Source organism: Callospermophilus lateralis, chromosome 5 (genome assembly GCF_048772815.1).
Source record: "Callospermophilus lateralis isolate mCalLat2 chromosome 5, mCalLat2.hap1, whole genome shotgun sequence".
In the NCBI taxonomy this organism is placed as follows: domain Eukaryota; kingdom Metazoa; phylum Chordata; class Mammalia; order Rodentia; family Sciuridae; genus Callospermophilus; species Callospermophilus lateralis.
The window spans coordinates 76,355,284-76,374,594 of NC_135309.1; the positions used below are offsets into that span (position 1 = coordinate 76,355,284).

The 19,311-nt window shown below is 35.7% G+C and overlaps 1 protein-coding gene across 1 annotated transcript in view; it reads right to left on the minus strand.

Annotated features, from left to right (window-relative positions):
- The window catches only part of Camk4 (calcium/calmodulin dependent protein kinase IV), a 219,717-nt gene that overhangs the window by 20,765 nt on the left and 179,641 nt on the right, over positions 1–19,311 (minus strand). The window contains exons 6-7 of the mRNA XM_076856004.2: positions 8,637–8,727; positions 6,538–6,612 (exon numbers count right to left, since the gene is read on the minus strand). Coding sequence (XP_076712119.1) covers positions 6,538–6,612; positions 8,637–8,727 — 166 coding nt within the window. The remainder of the gene's footprint in view (positions 1–6,537; positions 6,613–8,636; positions 8,728–19,311) is intronic.

The window sequence follows — 19,311 nt, forward strand, 5'->3', positions numbered from 1 at the left end:
GGTTTTGACATAAAACTAACAAACAAAAAAACCCTTTCTGGTTGCAGAAAAACTGCCCCTTTGGGGGCTAGTTAATTCTTAAAGACAACAAAGGGCCCTTTTTGAGGCACCTATGCTTTTGATACACAAGCTAACCAGCCAATCCAGAGCCTTTTCTAGCTGGCTGTTATGTCCCAGGAGGCAATATTCCTCTGCCTTAATCATCTCCCTGCCAGGAGGAAGCAACTGGGACAACCCTGTAGCTTAGAGCCCATCAAAATTATTCAAACAAGCCAATCCTAAAATTCTCAGGCTACCACTTTCTTTCCCTCAGAAATCCCAATAAAGACCTTAACCCAAAACTTCCTTGACTCCTGAATCTTCTGCCTCCAGACTACCCGGGTGCCTTTCCCATGTGGCCCTGCGTGGTATGCTGTGCCTCCTGTTTTTAAGACCTGACAGTGTAATAAATTTCTTTTCCTGAGCCTCTTCTCTGTCTCTGGTGGCCATGCCCACCTGATTATATCATAAAAGGATACAAGGCCCTCTCAGGGTAAAGTTAGGCTTTCCACAGCAGGATAGCGATTCCTGCCAGTGTTGCATGTGATTCCTCCCAGCTCTCCTTATAGATGGACAGTTTCCTCTCCAGCTACTTATTCTTGGAAAACACATACTAGTCTGATGATGGTACTTATATGTGGTGAGGAGAGAAGGAGCTAGAATCGAGAGTGGTTGTCGAAGGTTTGGTTTTTTTTAATTAATTTTTTTTTTAGTTTAGATAGACATAATACCTTTATTTTGTTTATTTTTATGTGGTGCTGAGGATCGAGCCCAGTGTCTCACGTGCAAGGCAAGTGCTCTAGCGCTGAGCCACAACCCTAGCCCCTCAAAGCTATATACCTGAAAATGATCTAATTATTTTATAAGATGGAAAAATATAAATATTCATTTTCACATTAAAATTCTTGTTCTGTTTAAAGCCTAGATCTTGTTTATGGTCCAGGGACATGTGATTTTGTGCTTGGTGTTCCTATGGCTTCGGGTTTTCCATTGTTTCCTATTACTATACAGAAGTGAACCCTTAAAATCCTGCTTCCTCTTAATCCTCAATATTATGTCTATCTATAATAAACTAATTATATATATATATATATATATATATATATATATATATATATGTTTTTATTTTATATATGCTTATATAACACAAAAATCCAGCTTTCTCTCTACTCCCATTTTGAAGTAATATATCCATGTCTTTCCTTTGAGCCAAGAATTTGTATGAATAAATATGTATTTATTTATATACAATTTGAACCTTGCTTCTGTATATAAATATATTAACCTCACTCATTATTTACTTCCAAGTCTGCTTCATCCTATATAAATGATAGTAATTCCATAGGTATATTTAGAGTGCACAGAGCATTTTTATCTTCCCTCTCATCCCCAGAATATTCCCCTGAGATCAGCAGAGCTACCTACCCCACAGGCCTCTCCCCTCCTTACATTATGGCAAATAACTCCTTCCTGGCAAACCACTACCAAGAGCAGAACAGAAGGATTAGTGTAAGCCCTCTCAGCCACTCAACTTCCTCTTTTCCTATTCTGTAGCCTCAAGGGTGACATGTGCATCAGCAGGACAAAAATAATCAACAGAAAACAAACCTCCAAGATAAGATGACATTATCTATAAAATGAGCATATTTATGTCAAGGACAAGATAATAAACTAGTGTTTTTTTGTTTTGTTTTGTTTTTTACAATCATATTGTATTTAAAATCTGACTGGATTTAGGAGTACAGCAAATATGTTATCCCTGGAGATGGTATTTTAGGAGTGAGAGCACGTGTATACATTTCTCCCATTAGAAAAAGCATGAAAGAGCATTTAAAACAGCTTTGTAATTTGTCCATTTTTCTTTCTCTTTCCCTTTCAAATCCATCTGTTATGCCATAATCCAGATATTTATAAAATGACAAATGGTATACATAAACACTCTCTTGATTTCAAAATACTGTCCTGGCCAGGCGTGGTAGTGCATGCCAGCAACCCCAGTGACTTAGGAGGCTGAGGCAGAAGGTGTTGAGAGCCACAGCCAAAGGGGCCCCAGCAAACTTCCAGCTGCCAGCAAACTTTCAGCTGCCAGCAAACTTCCAGCTGCCAGTTGATGATTGGCTCACAGTGGCCCCAGCAAACTTCTAGCTGCCAACTGATTGGCTCCTCTGCGGTGATGCTCACTGGGCTGTTTCCCTGCCCTTTCAGACCACGGAGCTGCTCATTTTGTTTGTGGTTCTAAAAATAAAGTTCATTTCTTTTGATGAGTGGCTCCTGAATTGTGCCCAGCCAGACTGCGGCAAGAAGGATCAAAAGTTCAAGGACAGCCTCAGCAATTTAGCAAGGCCCTAAGCAATTTAGTAGACCCTGTCTCAAAATAAAAAATGAAAAGGGCTGGGGATGGGGCTCAGTTGTTAAATGACCCTGGGTTCATCTCTTCAAAAAGGAAAAACAACAAAAAAAAATCAAAACACTGTCTTGACTCAAAAACTTTTTGAGTCATCATTACCTACCAAATCATCAAATTCCTTAGCCTGAAGTGCAGATTTTTTAAAAATATAGCTCATCCTACTTTTCCAAATCTATCTATACCTTTGATCAAGAACTCTGTGTTCTAGTCTTACAAAGTGGCAAAGTGACAAACAGCCTCTGAACTTGCCAGGTGTTGCCGCTTCCCCATAACTTCACTTTCCCTGTGACCACTGACAAAGGAATGTCCTGCAGCCCCACTTGTTGAACTCCTATTTATCCTTCAATGTTCAGTTCAAATGCCCCTCCTTTAGAAGACCTCTTCAACCAGGATCAATAGTTCACTTCCTTCTGTTTTCCTGAGACTTTGGCTCAGATGAATCTTGACTTATCTGATTTACTATGTAAAGGCCTTTCTTCTTTTATAGACTGTGAAATCTTTAAAGAGCAAGACCACATTGTGTTTATCCTTGTAACCTCAGAAGTTAACATGGAGTCTATTAGACATTCAGTGTTGTTTGTTTTATCCCTGAGTGAATCAGCCTCTCTTGCAGAATGGACACTCTGTAATGCTATAAGAAAGAACTGCACTCATCACTAGTCCCTGAAAGGGTACTGCTTGTTCACAGTCACAAAAGGGATTCTGAGACATCACTAGTTGATCCTCTTTCTGATCCTCCCATTTCAGATATGCCCAGTTCTCAGAAATTTGTTGCAACCTACACACCTTCGGAGAATATTGAATGTTTAGAATTGGATGATGATTATTAAATTGTCCATCAGCTTTCTTCTTGTGGGGAATCCTTAATTTGTTTTATTGTTCTTTTCTCAATTCTCTTTCAATCCTCCTATCAATTGGTCAACATTAGCAATGATAAATATGCAAGGATTTGTTTGTTTTTGTTTTTTGATACTGGGGATTTACTGGGAATTTAAACTAAGGACTGTCTATCACTGAACTATATATATCCCCAGCCTTTTTTATTTTAGTTTTGCTGAGGTTAGTCTTATACTTGCAATCATCTTTCCTCAGCCTCCCAAATTGCTGGGATTATAGGTGTGTGCCACCATACCAGGCTAAGTGGACAGTTTTATTTGGCACATGGTACTAATTTAACTCTACCTCCATAGCCTTAGACACCTAGACACATGAAAGAAATACAGAAGAACAAATAAGGACACATGACTCAGAGACAGGGAAAGTATGTACGGCATTACTAGGAAGGAAGGGCCATAGAGGGATTGACAGAGGTCAGTTCTAAGGAAAATGAAAAGCATTAAAACAAAATAAAATAAAAGAATACCTATAGCAAACATGGTAGAGTGAAATGTTTTTCACTTCCCCCCCCACCCCGCAGGCATGGAATCTTATCTTGTAAGTCTATGATGAATTATGTAATCCAAACTCACTTAAAAAAAAATGTTTTTAGGTGCTATGGATAAAGCCCAAGGTCTTCTGCATTCTAGGCTCTACCACTAAGCCACCCCCCAAAATCCCTCAACCTCATTTTTAATGCTGTGGTCTAAATGTTTGTGCCATCTCAACATTCAGATGATGAAGTCCTAACATCTCCCAAGGTGGTGGATAATAGGAGATAAGTCCTCTGAAAGGTGATCAGATCCTGAGGGTCGACCCTCGTGAATGCAATTAGTGCCCTTACATAAAAAGCTCAAGAGAAACCATCAACTCAATAAATTTTTGTTGTTTATAAGTTATCCCATCTAAAGTATTTTGTTATAGCAGCCTGAATGAACTAAAACACTTAGTAACAGAACACTGAATTAACTTAGGATAGCAGCATGTCCAACCAAAAGAAATATTGCTAGCTTCCCAGACAGAGTAGAGACTGTGACTAAGTATGGCTATTAAGATATAAGTGGAAGTGACATGGGGCTTCAGCAAGTCTGTTTAATTACAAGAAAGTACATTTTTTTTCCATCTTTTAAAATTTCTGCTGATGTAATGACTGATTTCAAACAGCCATTTTGGATTGTGAGAGAGACTGGGTCCTTGATGCTGAGATCCATAGTACCTGCAGAGCCATTGCAATGGAAGCCACAAAGACTGTGTATCTCTAGACTTCTAACATGAGAGAAACTTCTGCCTTGTCTAAGGCACACAATTGGGGTTTTCTGAACTTACTACTAACTGAGATATTACTCTTAGCCTGGCACAATGTAAAGATTTAACAGAAAGACAGATACACCTAAATCTACGCAGTTATTGGATTTATGAAAAATTAAGTTGGAAGAAAATAGTGTGCAAAATTCACTAGGGAAACTAACTCATTAAAAGCAAAAATATAAAATGCTTACATGAACCTGGAGTCATAAGGAGAGGTATAGAAGAAGGTACATAAGGCTATTAATATTGACTACATGTTTTGATTTTTACTCTTTTTGCAATTACTTTTGCAAGTAATACTTCTGAGGTTTAAATAACTAAAATAGAAGACATTTTAAAATAAAAGGAATAATATACATACAATTTTATGACTTATCTATGTTGATTATTAAAGGGGAAATTCTGTGCATTTCTAGGCCCTTCAATACCTGGAGTCTCAAACCCAGGCCACTAATAACTAGATGTGGAATTTGGGGGAAGTCACTTAAACTCTCTAGACCTTTGTAAAATGAGAATGTTAATAAACTCAGGGTTCCTTCCAACATCTAATTCTGTAGATTTAATCATATTTTTATTATTTATTTTTTAGTTGTAGATGCACACAATACCTTTATTTTATTTTTTATTTTTATGAGGTGCTGAGGGTCTGAACCCAGTGCCTCACATGTGTTAGGCAAGTGCTCTAACACTGAGCTACAACCCCAGCCCAATTTAATCATATATTTGCTACAAAGAATATTTTACTGCCCTTCTCAAATCTGATTTCTACGTATCCAAAAGTTGCTAAAATGAGTGAGTTAGATAGTTCTTCTCTATTTCTGAGGGATGATTTAGAAGAACAAGTCCAGTAACTCCGAATGCCCCTCTTTGCCTGTGTTTTCATAATGATCCTTCCAAACACATAACCTGGTATTTCTCAAGGTGCTGTAAGTTGGGGGTTTGCACGTTCTGTCGGTTCTCACCGCCTGGAGTGGGGTTAGTGTAGAGATTCATCACCCTGGTGCCACGCAGTGGACTCACCATATAGTGCCAATTAATACAGGTTTGCTGAAGAAATGAGTGAGATAAAGATTTATGTAAAAAGTCTGATCGTGGGAGGAAAAGTCGATGACTGATAATCTTGTGACTGATGACATACAATTTTATCTTTTTTCCTTTTCATCTACATTAGGATTTTAATTGATTGGTGGCATATTCATTAATCACCAAAATTATATGAATTCTAGCTAATTTTGGCAAGCTTTGTTGGGTTTTTAGGTTATTGTTGGATTAACACAGCCATCAGGAAAAGAACAAACCACTACATTCATGCTAGGATGGACAAAAAGATTTTGTTCTGTTTCTGGATTGATCATAGACTATACATAGGGTACCTCCAGCCCGTTCTGGGAGATCAGGCAAGAGGATGTGAGGATCTTAGCATGGTTCACCTGCAGGATTGGAGGAACTTTCTTGCACCTGAAGTCTTTGTCTTGAGGGGCAGGGGTGGCTAGGCCATCGATATGAATGAAACCTAAAGATTATACCATTTTCATGTTATCCAGTATACCATCTGAATAAATTCACCCTGTTTCCCAAAATACCCTCCTAAGGAAAAGCAAATAAGAAAATGACAGAAGGCTCTTGGCCAACCACAAACTCTGCTACTTCCCTGTCCTATTCCTGGGGATTGCCTTTCTATTCTTGAGTGAGGCCAAGAGTAGCTCCTACCCAAAAGATATTTTAACAGAGATGTCCTAAAACCAACATCATTTTGAACCCCTCAGGAAGAACAGGAGGTGGTCATGGAGACTCACACCAGTTTTAGCCATTTATAAATAGAGATATTAGGTGTTAAAAATAAAAATTGGGTCATTAAATAAAAATAGATTTCAATAAAGGTAAAATATCAGTATCAAAGATCATACCGCAGTACCCTGGGGTTCCACATACTGTCTTCATGAGCACTTGATGTTCCACAATTTTAGAGAGTCCAAAATCAGCTATTAACACAAGAAAAAAAAAATCATGAAGCAAATCTTTTCTCAGTTTTTATAAATATTTTTTCTTTTTACAAAAATAATTATTTATTTGTTTGCTTTTGTAGTTGATGGTGGGGTACACATGTGTGGGGGACAAGTCACCTGAGAGGAAGCTAAGGAAAAAGTATTTAAGTAGAAGAAAAATATGAACTCCCCAAATACATTTGCAAATAAATTCATATTTAACCCTCATTCTTCTAAAAAATTCCAAGCCTTTACCAAATAAGCTATTTTCTTAAGCAACTATTAATTAATAGTTGTGACATCTTGTCTCTTGTTATTAATTCTGAGATTTATGTGACAGTAACTATAAGAGATGATATAGACTTAGTGGTATCATTCAGAATCTTCCATTGTTGAAGGTTAAAAAATTAGATTTCCATAAACGTCCTGGAAATAAACAGAAATGTCAAGACATTTTCTGACTGAAGAGAAATAATGTCTGGCCTATTATATTTGACAGATAATAATTTACTTTCATATGACAAATGTCTTTTTAATGCAAAAATCCTTTTTACTTAATCCACAAAGTATTACCTAAGTAATGTATTATCAAAGGAGCCACCATTGTGCTCTCTTGCTGGGCTACATCTCTCTCCCAGGAAACATCAGGAAGCTGCTCAAGGCCACTCTTCAAGAGAGGCAGGTGCAGAACCGAGACCATTTTAGACTTCAAAGATAAACCCACATTTCCAGGGAGGTGCCTGATCCTTATCAGTGAAAGCAGCAGGAAGCCCTTCAGAACGAAAGGCTCTCCTGCCTCAATTAGTATCTATCTATCCATTTAAAGAAATTTCTTGAAGGATCAAATCTTTGAAAGGGATGTCAAAGGAAATGGAAACTCCCTGCTGTCTGCTGCCTTTCAGGAGTGATTATGAGAACAAGCTTACTGCCAGCAGGACTTTCAGGATTTTTTTTTTTTTTTTTTTTTAGGTTCTTGCATTCATAAGGCACATTCTGTTGTCTAGGCTCTTCCCTCATAGAACAGCTTGATTTTCAAAGTTGGTAACGCTGGTGAACGCAGTGAACATGTCAGCTCAGCGCTGTGACAGAGGGCACCAGAAATACAATGCCTTTCAGAGGTCTTGGTACAGATTCTGCTAAGGAGAATTCATGCAAAGTTTTTAAAAATTTTTGGAAATGATGATGTGTTTAGGAAGGTCTGTGGAAAATAGCATTTAATACATCATTTCCTAATACACTGATTTAAATTTTTCTTTGGGTAGATCAGAATTTCTCAAAGTTCATCTTTGTATTCCTCCAAGATGTTTATTTGGGAAAAAAAGAGTCAACAAACTTTGGGGAAATCCTTGTAGTGCACTATATAATATGTCAGGCTATTCATTAATATTTTTTAAGGTTCTTGGAAGTGCTGCAGAAATACAAAGCCTACTTAAGTTTAAGTTGGCCATTTTCTAACTTATTTGACCAACCATAGCACCTCTGCAAACCACTCAAACCCACGCACTCCAACAAAAAGGTCTTATTCACTTTTATTTACCTTGCCTAGGCACCAGAGTTCTATGAAGTACATTTTGGGAAATACAAACCTTAATTTATATCTGGTTATATAAACAAGTGTCTCAGAGGCCAGATTCATCAATATGTACCAAGTATTTTGAATCAAAGTTCTTGATTATCTAAAATTAGACTCCAAATAATTTGTAAAATAGGAGTCAATAATCAAAGGAAGCATTAAATCTATCATCCCTCCCCCCCTCCATAAACTTATCTACAAAACACAAGGTCATCTCCTCAGGTATGTTATTGGTAAGGACCATAATTTCTTTGTGTCTCTAACAAAGAAGCACCAACTTCTAGCACTGATTTCTGGATTAACATTCCAGGATAAAGCATGAACTTCTAAAACAATGCATATTCCTCCAAAACTCAAATTAGGGATGAAACAATGTTTTAAAATTTCACAGAACAAATTTCTTCTGCTCTGGGTAAAGAGGTCATGAAACATCAGGAAATATTCTCACCGATTTTGAGTGGTGCATCTGGGGCTGGTGTTGCATAGAGAAGATTTTCTGGCTTGAGATCTCGATGTACAATCCCATTTTCATGTAGGTACTGCATAGGGAAAATACAAAGTACATTCACATAATTCTATTTATGTTTTCATCATAATACTTAATCTTTTAAGAACTATCATAATTTTATGTTTGTAATTCAACAACACATTATGATTTCAAAATAAATATCACAAAGTGATATTGTTTTAAACTATATACATTAACAAATAACTTAAGAGAGCTTAGGGTTATAGCTCAGTGGTAGATGCTTGCTTGAGGCCCTGGGTTCAATTTCCAGTGCTGTCAAAATAAATAAATAAATAAATAAATAAATAAATAAATAAATATTTGCTCCTCAGAGAATATCATCACTCTCTTTAGGCATAGTACTATATCAATGGGACATGTTTTATTATTATTGTAATAAAATCAAGGTGCTGTGAATTGAAATTTGTCTAGTTTATATCTGAAAAGGATAGTTGCATGTGTGACCTTTGAAACTCACACCCATAGCAAAGATATCATAATTATTGTTTGTCAGACTTTTAGATGTGAGTAGCTATTATTTAGGACTCTCTTTAATAGGATAAATGTTACTCCATGATGATGAATACTCTCATAAACTCTTCTGAGAATTAGGAGATCTATTAATATGGAAATTGAAAGTTATATTTGAGATGAATCGTAAAGATTACTTCTAGCAGCTATACTCATTTTATTGCAATTAAAATGTTTGTAAAATTCTGTATAATCACACATGTAGCATATTCTCATTGTAAATGCTAAAGTCCTACCTGACCTCTGCTCCCCATTTCTAGTCCTTTCTTCAAACAGAACCACTCATCAATTTAAACTATTTTTCATAACATTGGTTTGAACTTTTTTCTATGCATTTATAAATGTAAATATATGCATACATGCAAGGAAATATACCCGGTTTTCTCAATTTTCTTACTCAAATGTATCATTTATATATTTTTATACTGCCTTTTCCCCTACTTAATACATCTTTGAAACATCCACTTAGCACTTCAGCTTTTTTTATTTAACTTTTATACCCACTATGTTGGATGCATCATGATTAATTTTGTTATTCCTTTTTGATGGACACTCAAGTTTATTTTGATTTTTTAAAAAATTCCAAGAAATGCAATGATAAACATTTTAGCATTTGCATATTTGGGTAGTTCTGCTGGCATTTTTTTTTAGGACAGGTTTGGTAATTGGGCCAAAGTTACACAGAGTTTTTATTTTAATATACACTGAAAAATCACTCTCCAAAAAACACCATCAGTTTTCACTCACAAAACAGCTATGTGTGTATATATATATACACACACATATATATATGAATTCATATATATATGTATATATCAGGTCTGGTTCCTTTCTGCAGAGTCTTTCTTTCTCTCTCTCTCTCTCTCTCTCTCTCTCTCTCTCTATATATATATATATATATATATATATATATATATATATTATATTATATATATATATTTAAATTATTTTAAACTTTTAATTTCTCAGTTTAAAACATTACTGCAGTGAACAATGCTGTATGTAACTTATATAAGCAAAGGCTTATATATATAATCATATATGTATATATAATTACTGGCTCATGCATGAAAAACGGATAATATTATAATATCATTATATTATCATATAATATAATATTATAATATAATATTATATAAAAATATATACAATTATTATAATATAATATTATAATATTATAATATTATCCGTTTTTCATGCATGAGCTATATAATTACTTCTAGCAGTTATACTCATTTTATTGCTATACTCATTTTATTTATATTATATGTATATATGATTATATAGTCATATATATATATAATTACTGGCTCATGCATGAAAAACTGATAATATTATAATATCATTATATTATTATATAATATTATATTATAATATTATAATTGTATATAAATATATAATTATTATAATATTATAATATTATCAGTTTTTCATGCATGAGCCAGTAATTATATATATATTTTTTTTATATAAAAAAAATATATATATGCCTTTGCTTATATAAGTTACATACAGCATTGTTCACTGCAGTAATGGTTTAAACTTATAGTTTATGATAAGAATGTTTAGAAGTCAGAAAAGGAACAGAGTTTGTGGCAATCAGGATTTGAAACATTCTTGTTATGATTTTATTAATTACAAAACAAAGTTATAAGATACACAGTATTTGTCATTGATAAACAGTCATATTTCAAACCCTGTTAATTTGTTTTTGCTGGGTTCTCCCAGGATTCTTGGCAGTTCTTCAAGAGCCAGCCGCAGGGCTACTTGGATCTCATCCCACACCCTCCTACTTCCTGAGAGGCACTGGCCACACATTCTAAACTTCTCTTCACCTCTCCCTCTCTGAAATATCTTTCTTAGCTTTCATCATATAAATACATTCTATATGCTTTGGTCATCAAAAAGAAACAAGAGCCAAGCATAGTGGCTCATGGCTGTAATTTCAGCAAATCAGGAGGCTAAGGCAAGAGGATCGCAAAGGTAGCCTTATCAACTTAGCAAGGCCCTAAACAACTTAATGAGACCCTATTTCAAAATAAAAAGGTCTGAGAATATGGCTCAGTGATTAAGCTCCCCTGGGTTCTATCCCCAGTACCAAAAAAAAAAAAAAAAAAAAAAGAAACAAAAAGGAAACTATCATCACTGGCTGCTATGTCTGCCTTGAATGCTTCCTCATCCTTTGTCACCTGGCCAGTGCTCTGCACTCTCAGAAATCAATTGGAATGAATGTCACCTCCTCAGGGAGACTGTACCTGTCTTTCTAAACTAATGCAGGTGCTCACTGTTATGTCCACTTGGGATGCTTTCTGATTCTCTTCACAGCATGTAGATTTCTTGGCACCCTTTCCATTCAGGATGTCTCTTTCAATAGACTAGAAAAACTCCATGAAGATCAGAAAAGTTCCCCAGACACTTGGTTTCCTTCACAGTGCCTGGCTCTAAGTTTGTGCTCAATAAGTGGTTTTGAATGATTCACAAGTAACTAACTTTTGCTATGGATGTGAATGTTGTTTTAATTTTTAGTGACTAACATAGATATAGTCAAAGAATGATAATGTGAACCTTGTATTCATTTGCCATTTTTTTTTTGTTTGTAATGGAAGTTGAAGTTGTTAAGTAGAAAATTTTCTGCTTACATTGTGGCAATATATTTCCATAGCAACATTACTTTGATATATTTAGCTAAAGTAAGGCTTTTAGCATCTGTATGTTTATAAAACATATGGTATTCTTGTTAGGTAATGGTACTTAGTCACCTCAAAGGTGTTTGCTGAATATTAGATGAGATTGACATTGTCTCTTTGAGAAGAGCCCAAAACCGGGAAGAACACTTTAACTGTAAGATCCAGCAGAAGAGTTTCATCTTGCAAGTGACATTTTGAATAATCATATAATTAGTTTTTATCCTATAGTGGCACCAAGTTGGTAGTTATGGCTGGGTTAATTTCGTTACATCCTTTGAAGTTGATCAGAATATCCAGGACGCTGTATGCCTCAGAAGTTTGGAGAAGTTTGAAAATTCATCTGTTTCCTCTTCCCTCTCTTTTATGTCTGCAACACTCATGTAATTGTGCTTGCCAATGCATTAAAATGGAAGTGATACGGTGACTTAAGTGTCAAGTGGCTAAAGGCGTATTGATGTGACCAGCTGTAATATCCTAGAAAGCAGTGGGCAAGCTAAAAGGCTTCCATTTGTAGATGAAGGAGCCTGACGGAGTCCAGTTGCTGACCTTGCGGGTAGGGTTTGTATGGGTCCCTTGCAGCTCTAGGACTAGTGTAGCCTAAGAGTGTCTGAAGAAAGTGAAATGTTGCTGGAAATGCTTACTGGGGTCGCAGTGTCATGGGGAAAGGGAAGAAGATGTTGGCAGAGAGGAAATTAGGAATGCTACTGAATAGGGAAACTTAGAGTGTCAGGTTAGAGCAGTCAACGGAAGAGGTCAGGAACACTCAGCCTCCAATACTTGTTTCTGCTTGTGGTGAGAGTCTCCTAGTTTACTAAATCAGCTTGGAGGAAAATGGATACTTTCAATATGTTGGAAATTCATTTTCCTATTTCAATATGTGCATGGGATAAAAATCTTATCAAATGCATATTTATAAGAAAGAGCTATATGAACCTGGTGGAAAATACCATTTAATCTATACTCTTTTCCTAAAATTCAACTAAAAAAACTAAGACGTTCATTCAGTTTAGATTTTAATGAAGCACTTATGTTTGATTTCAGTAGAAATCAGTATTAAGTGAATAGTTATTTTAAATTAGGCTTCAGGCACACATACATACACACACACACACAAAAGCAATTAAAAAAAAGCTGTATGTCCTAATTTAAACAAACAGGGCTCATCCTGATTGAACACATGTATATAAAGAAAACAGAAGTAATGTACATATAGTCAACAAATAAATTGGTGTACAAAACTTATTTGAATATAAGATTAGAGCAAATGCATATTGGGAGGCAACAATCCAAGGGGACTTTGAGAATGGTTAAAGAGGAAACACATTTGATACATTTGATACATGTCCCAGAAAAGATGAGAATTTTAGTACTGGAGGCTACAGAAAGTTTTGAATAATTAAATAGAGGTGGTATTTAGGAAATAATGTATAGCTTTGGAAAAGGCACAAAAATGACTTGTATTTCAGAGAACGAAACAGCAAACAAATATTTGTAATGGAAAAGAAGAGACCATGTTTGAGCACAAAAGAAATGAGGAGAGCTCCTGAGTCTGCAGAGTTTGGCCATGCAGGGCCCAGAGATCTTGAGTTTGGCCCCACAGAGAGCATGAGCTCTTCACATTGCCCAGAGAAGCTGACTGCGCAGCACTGAGGGTTAAGGAAGAAATCGCTTCATTGTTAGAGAGTTTCTTCACAAGGGTGAGGAAGCTGGAAGTAATGTTATTAAAGACGACTGTGCTTTAGACTGTGGAATATGCTTTACATATTAAGAAATGCATATTTGGGATGTATTAGAAAAAGAAAATACTTTTGGATGCAAGTGAAAAGTATATCAAACATGAGAAAGGGTGAAAATTTGTACATTTGCCTTGAAAAACAAACACATCCACAGATGTATTTCCTAAATCAAGTACACGTTAAGGCATAATATAGGATAAGAAAGGAAAAAAAGGGAAAACCCCCAAACCTAACTTGCCATTTACTCGTTTTAAAAAGGCAATAATCAAAAGCTCAAATTCCTTTTTAAAGAGACAAAGATAATACGGCTGCTCTGAATTCAGGGGGTGTCTAGACATGTAATTAAACTCTCTCTATGGTCCTAACAAAAACTGTGTCATTGTGTAATGAAAGCTACTACATAGTAATTTAGTTTAATTACCACTATGCTGTGTTCGATGGGCTGTGTGTAGTTAATTGATAATGTCTCAGGAGCTGGTAGGAGGAAGTTTGAATTTCTTTAAAAATCTAACAGGACAAGGAAGAACCAGTCATTAAAAAAAGAAAACAGCATTCTGGCTACAGTTTTTCTATGAGGAAGAAAATTTAAACTGCATGAATTTGTTTGTTTGTTTTTTTTTTCTCAGAAAATTTAGAATCAATATACATGAATTTAAGTAAGAATTTCAGAGTGAATACTCTCCAGTGTTGTGTCATATCTGCTTTGGAGATCTGCCACTCTTATTTTCTTCATCCTTGACGCCTACTCTATGATGTCCACAGAGTAGATGAGAGCCCGTGATTAGATTCACAGGTCTGGTTAGGCTTGTCTGTAGGTGGGATCTGTGGTAAGCCTTGATCTGTAATGCATCCTAGGTCCAGAGGAATCCACTTCAGGCAAGGTGGCCAAGCTCTGGGTCTTGTAGGCATTCTTACCTCTTTCAGGGTCATCCTCCATTGCCTCCTTCTCCCTCACTAATCTTGACCAATCAGTCATAATTCCATTCATATCTGTTCATTTCATTCGTTCTTTCAATTTACATTGTCAGCTGCTTGGTAGAGCCCACCATGTTCCCTATGGATATTATTATATTTGTCTTTAAGCCGCTCCTATGTATCCAATACATTTAGGTATTTTTGTAAATCACAAATTTTACTCATTTAAATGTTTGATTTGAAAACAAGAACAAGTCACTTTAGTAAACCCTCATTGCCTATAACCTAAAGTCTAATCACCTCAGGATAAAAATTAAAAGCCCTCTAAAATCCACACCTAATTTTTGGCTGTGCACCATCCTGGGGCAATTCTCATAAGCCACACAACCTTTTCATTCCTGTAATGCTAAATGTATTCCCACTAGGTTTCCAGAAAATAATTTTTCATGTGCTATTTTCTAAAGATTCTTCTGGAAATAGTCTTACTCATCTCCCATGTTCTTCCAGAATTTGCTACTCCTCCATCTAGAGATGGAATCTAATTCTCCTTCCCTTGGATCTGGGCAGGATTGTAACTTCCTGGTGTCTAATGGAATGCAGGGGAGGTAATAGTGACTTCTGAGTTTAGATAGTAAAAGTCAGTGCAGCGTCTGCCTTGTCACTTTATACTCATTGTTGGATCCCTAAGCTGTCACATGAAAGGTATGAAGTCTCAGGTAACAGACATAATCAACTCTCAGAGATATTAGCAGAGACAACTCTAGGTGATTTCCATCCATGAAGCCCCCAAACATTTGAGTCTTCTCCACTAAGACCTCAAACATTATGCACCAGAGATAACTATCATCCCCACTGTGTCCTGGTTAAAGTCCTAACCCAGAGAATTCATGAGCATGTTAAGCGGCTGTGAGGATATTTTTATATATAGCAATAGTATTTGGAACATTTAATAACCCAGATCAATACCATATCCTCTGTGAAATCTTCCTCCAACCCTACAGAAAAATGAATCATTTTGTCTGCCTCCTGCAGCATTTTCTTTACATCCACAATATAATACTTTGATGTTATCATAGTTAAGTGTGTGCTTGTCTATCAAAATGAAAGCTATTTCTTGAGAGCAGTATTTATCTTATTCACCTTTATACCCATGGGGGACTGTAGGCACAAGGGCTGGTTATATAGTAGGTTTTTGATAAATTTTTGGAAAAATAAGGCATGAAAAAAAGAGTGAAGGATCAGAATTATGGACTAAATAAGCCTCCATGACAGACAGAACAAAGATACATGAAATACTCAGGAATAACAACAATTTGCTTAGAAGTCTAGTACATGTTTTCACTAGCAAATGTTTACTGAATAACTGAAATGGCAGGACTGCCTGAGATGGGACAGGACAACTCCTAATATGTATTGATCAGGATAGATGTTCTCTGTCCATCCCCCTTACAAAGTTGTATAGCTCTGTGCTCACAAGACTTCAGAAACTCAACTCATCTTGCTCTTTGTTTGGGCATTATCAATACTGCTTTGGGTCACCAGTCTGAGAAGTAAAATGCAATATGAATTGATCAGTTCTATTTTGCAATGTACGACCAAATTGCCTCTAGTATTGCAGGTACTGATGAATTGCATCAGATTGTGTGTGTCAGATGAAGTCATTTTCCCTTTAGTTTTGAAAGCTATTTTCATTGAGGTTAGAATATCAGATTCCCATTTTTCTTTTCTTACAGTACATTGATGATCTCATTCCACCATCTCTTCCTGCACCATTTCTGATTGGAAATTTGTCTTCAAGTCCACTATTCTTTTGTTTCTGAAGTATCTAACTTGCCGTTACTTCTGCCCAGTATATTTTTCATCTTGGAAATTATAGTTGTATTATAATTTTCATCTTTAGATGTTTGACTTCAGTCTTTTAAAAAACACATCTTCTATAAATCTGCTCAACATGCTCAACTTTTCCTCCACCTTCTTGAATATGTAGAATAGAGTTCTGCTATTGTTTTTTGTATGTGTCACTTTTATGTCTGTTTCTATCTGATTGATTGACTTTTTTCCTGCCTCTTTGCATGCCTTCTAATTTTTGACTGGAGAATAAACAGTGTGAATTTTATCTGGTTGGGAGCTGGATATGGAATTTTAAAATTTTGTTTTTGATGTAATTAAGTTACATTTCTTAGAAATAGTTGGATTCTTTTGAGGCTTGTGTTTAAGCTTTGTTATGTTTGTCTACTCATCTCTTGGGAACACAAAGGGTCAAAAATACAAAGAGTTTAGTCATTCTGCTGAGTGAAAACTGCACTATTCTTTACATTGTGTAGTGTTGCCAATTCCAGTTAAATGACATTGTAAAACAATCTAATCTGTTAGAACTCATATGAAGAGGTTCAGAGTTAAAATTTCTGAGTCAATAATAAGGTAAAAATGTAATTTTAAAGTCAAATTTGAGGCATCTCAATATTTTCATTTCATAGAAATTCTATGTGAACATAATTGTTTTTATGTTTTTTAATGAAAAATAAGATTTATTTATATGCAAAGTTAATGATTTTTTTAATACACTCTTCAGTACCAAATGAATATATATCTACTATGTTGACTGAACCTATCATAAAAAATCATACTAATTCCTTTTAGCCTATCTCAACATTCTCAGTAGTTAAGAATTAAGTTGTGGGGCTGGGGATGTGGCTCAAGCGGTAGCGGGCTCGCCTGGCATGCGTGCGGCCCGGTTTGATCCTCAGCACCACATACAAACAAAGATGTTGTGTCCGCCGAAAACTAAAAAATAAATATTAAAAAATTCTCTCTCTCTCTCTCTCTCTGTTCCTCTCTCTTAAAAAAAAAAAAAAAAGAATTGAGTGAACAAATGAAGAAAGTCCTGAATTCTGTGTGTTCTTAGTCTATTTGTAGTTAGTCTTAAAAAAGATTTTATAAAATGTTGGAGGAGGAACTGGTAGGGACTTGCATTTGAAAGCACATAGAGCTACAGTCAACAGCAGGCTCTAGAGCCACCTGTGCCAGGTAACAACAACCTAAAAAGTCACTTACAGGGACTGTACTGTATTTTATGATCCTACAAAATAGGCATTGATGGGCAACTACTTGTGAGGAAATGCAATTATTTAATGGAAGTTGAATTTGGTTACAAATATGTGAATACCTCTTCTACACCATCTTTTATTACTAACTCATATCAGAGATTTCAGCTTTTGATTTTTCCATCATTTTAGATATTGAGCAAACTACAGAGCTAAGTGCACCTGAAAGAGTTATACCTGTGGAGCTATTAGTATTCCTACCTACTCCTGCCCTAAAAAATAGAATTTGCATTTGCTCATATTCTTAATTTATTTGAGACAGATTTAATTTTTTAATTACAGCAAGTAAAGTGATTCTCTCTTGTTGTGTCAAATATGTAGTTTCCTAGAACCGAATCCAAGAATAAAAAAAGCAAAGGAAAATATAAATAGGCACACCTGCTGTGGTGATGCACCTGTCTTTAGAAAAACGTGTGACTTTTCCACATTGCATGATATTTTAGATGGATCCTACGTGTCTGGTTTCAGTCTTGGCCCCTGAATTCCTGCCATGCTTAGGCCTCTGTCTGCTCATCTGTGTCTATGGCTTTTGCCCCAACAGTCTATAGAAGGGTATGGTAGTGGGAAGAAAATAACAGAAGGATTAATAGCATAAACTATGAAGATATCTTTTATTCTGTGTTCAAAGCCTGATTCTCTCAAAAAGAATGAAAAAAAATTCTAAATTTTTTCTGTCTTGGAAAATGTACTAAATCTGTCTCAATTTCCTCATATGTGAAATCAACTTCTAAAATGGATCTAGTGGCAGGTAGGTGTGACAATTCTGTGAAATGATGCCTATAAAGCTTTTAGCTAAGGTTTGTGCCACATGAGTAGCTAATAACTCATAGTAGCAACAGCTAAGATTAGTTGTTACTGAGATTGTTATTGTTAGGTCTTTGTCACATGGGTTCCCACTAAATATTCCTCCAGGACTCTATCTACTCTAACCTTCAGTTATTTTCAATAGAGCAGACCATTTAGCTCCTATGCCAAACGGCCCATTCTGTGAGTAAACAGAAGGTCTGAATGTTGTAAACAGGTAAAAAGTCTCCTCCTCAGGGATATTCAAATTACAATAAGATAGTATTTCTAGAATTCTACAAAATCCAGAGCCATTAAACCTTGTGTATGGCTAAGTTTCTGTAAAACAATTTCACTGACAAAGTTAGGAGGATGATTTAAAAGTTAGCTAGCATGGCTCTGGATCATTTCCTATATTCAAGGAGACATTTCAAAGGGTAAATTGCACAGATGGTCAGAACTGATAGCATGTTCAACATATTAATCATAGACATGTAAGTGTTTTGAGGTTAAATTTTGAGAAGTAGAAACCAAGACTAGAATGCAAAGTGAAAAATCATGTTTTTCAATGTGGGCTTCTCCTTGTATTTACCATGTCAAGTTCTATGAAATTAGATGCCTTTTCCAAAATGTGGGGGAATATGCCATGTCTCGCTTAGACTTTTAGAAGCAATTGTATTCCATGAAAAGTGCCCTTGGATTGGTATTATATTTAAAAATTTTGTTTTAAAAACTAATTGTAATTCTAGCAGCTCAGGAGGCTGAGGCAGGATGATCACAAGCTTGAGGCTAGTCTCAGCAACTTAGCAAGATCCTGCCTCAATATAAAAAGGCTTGAGGGCTGGAGTTGTAGTTTAGT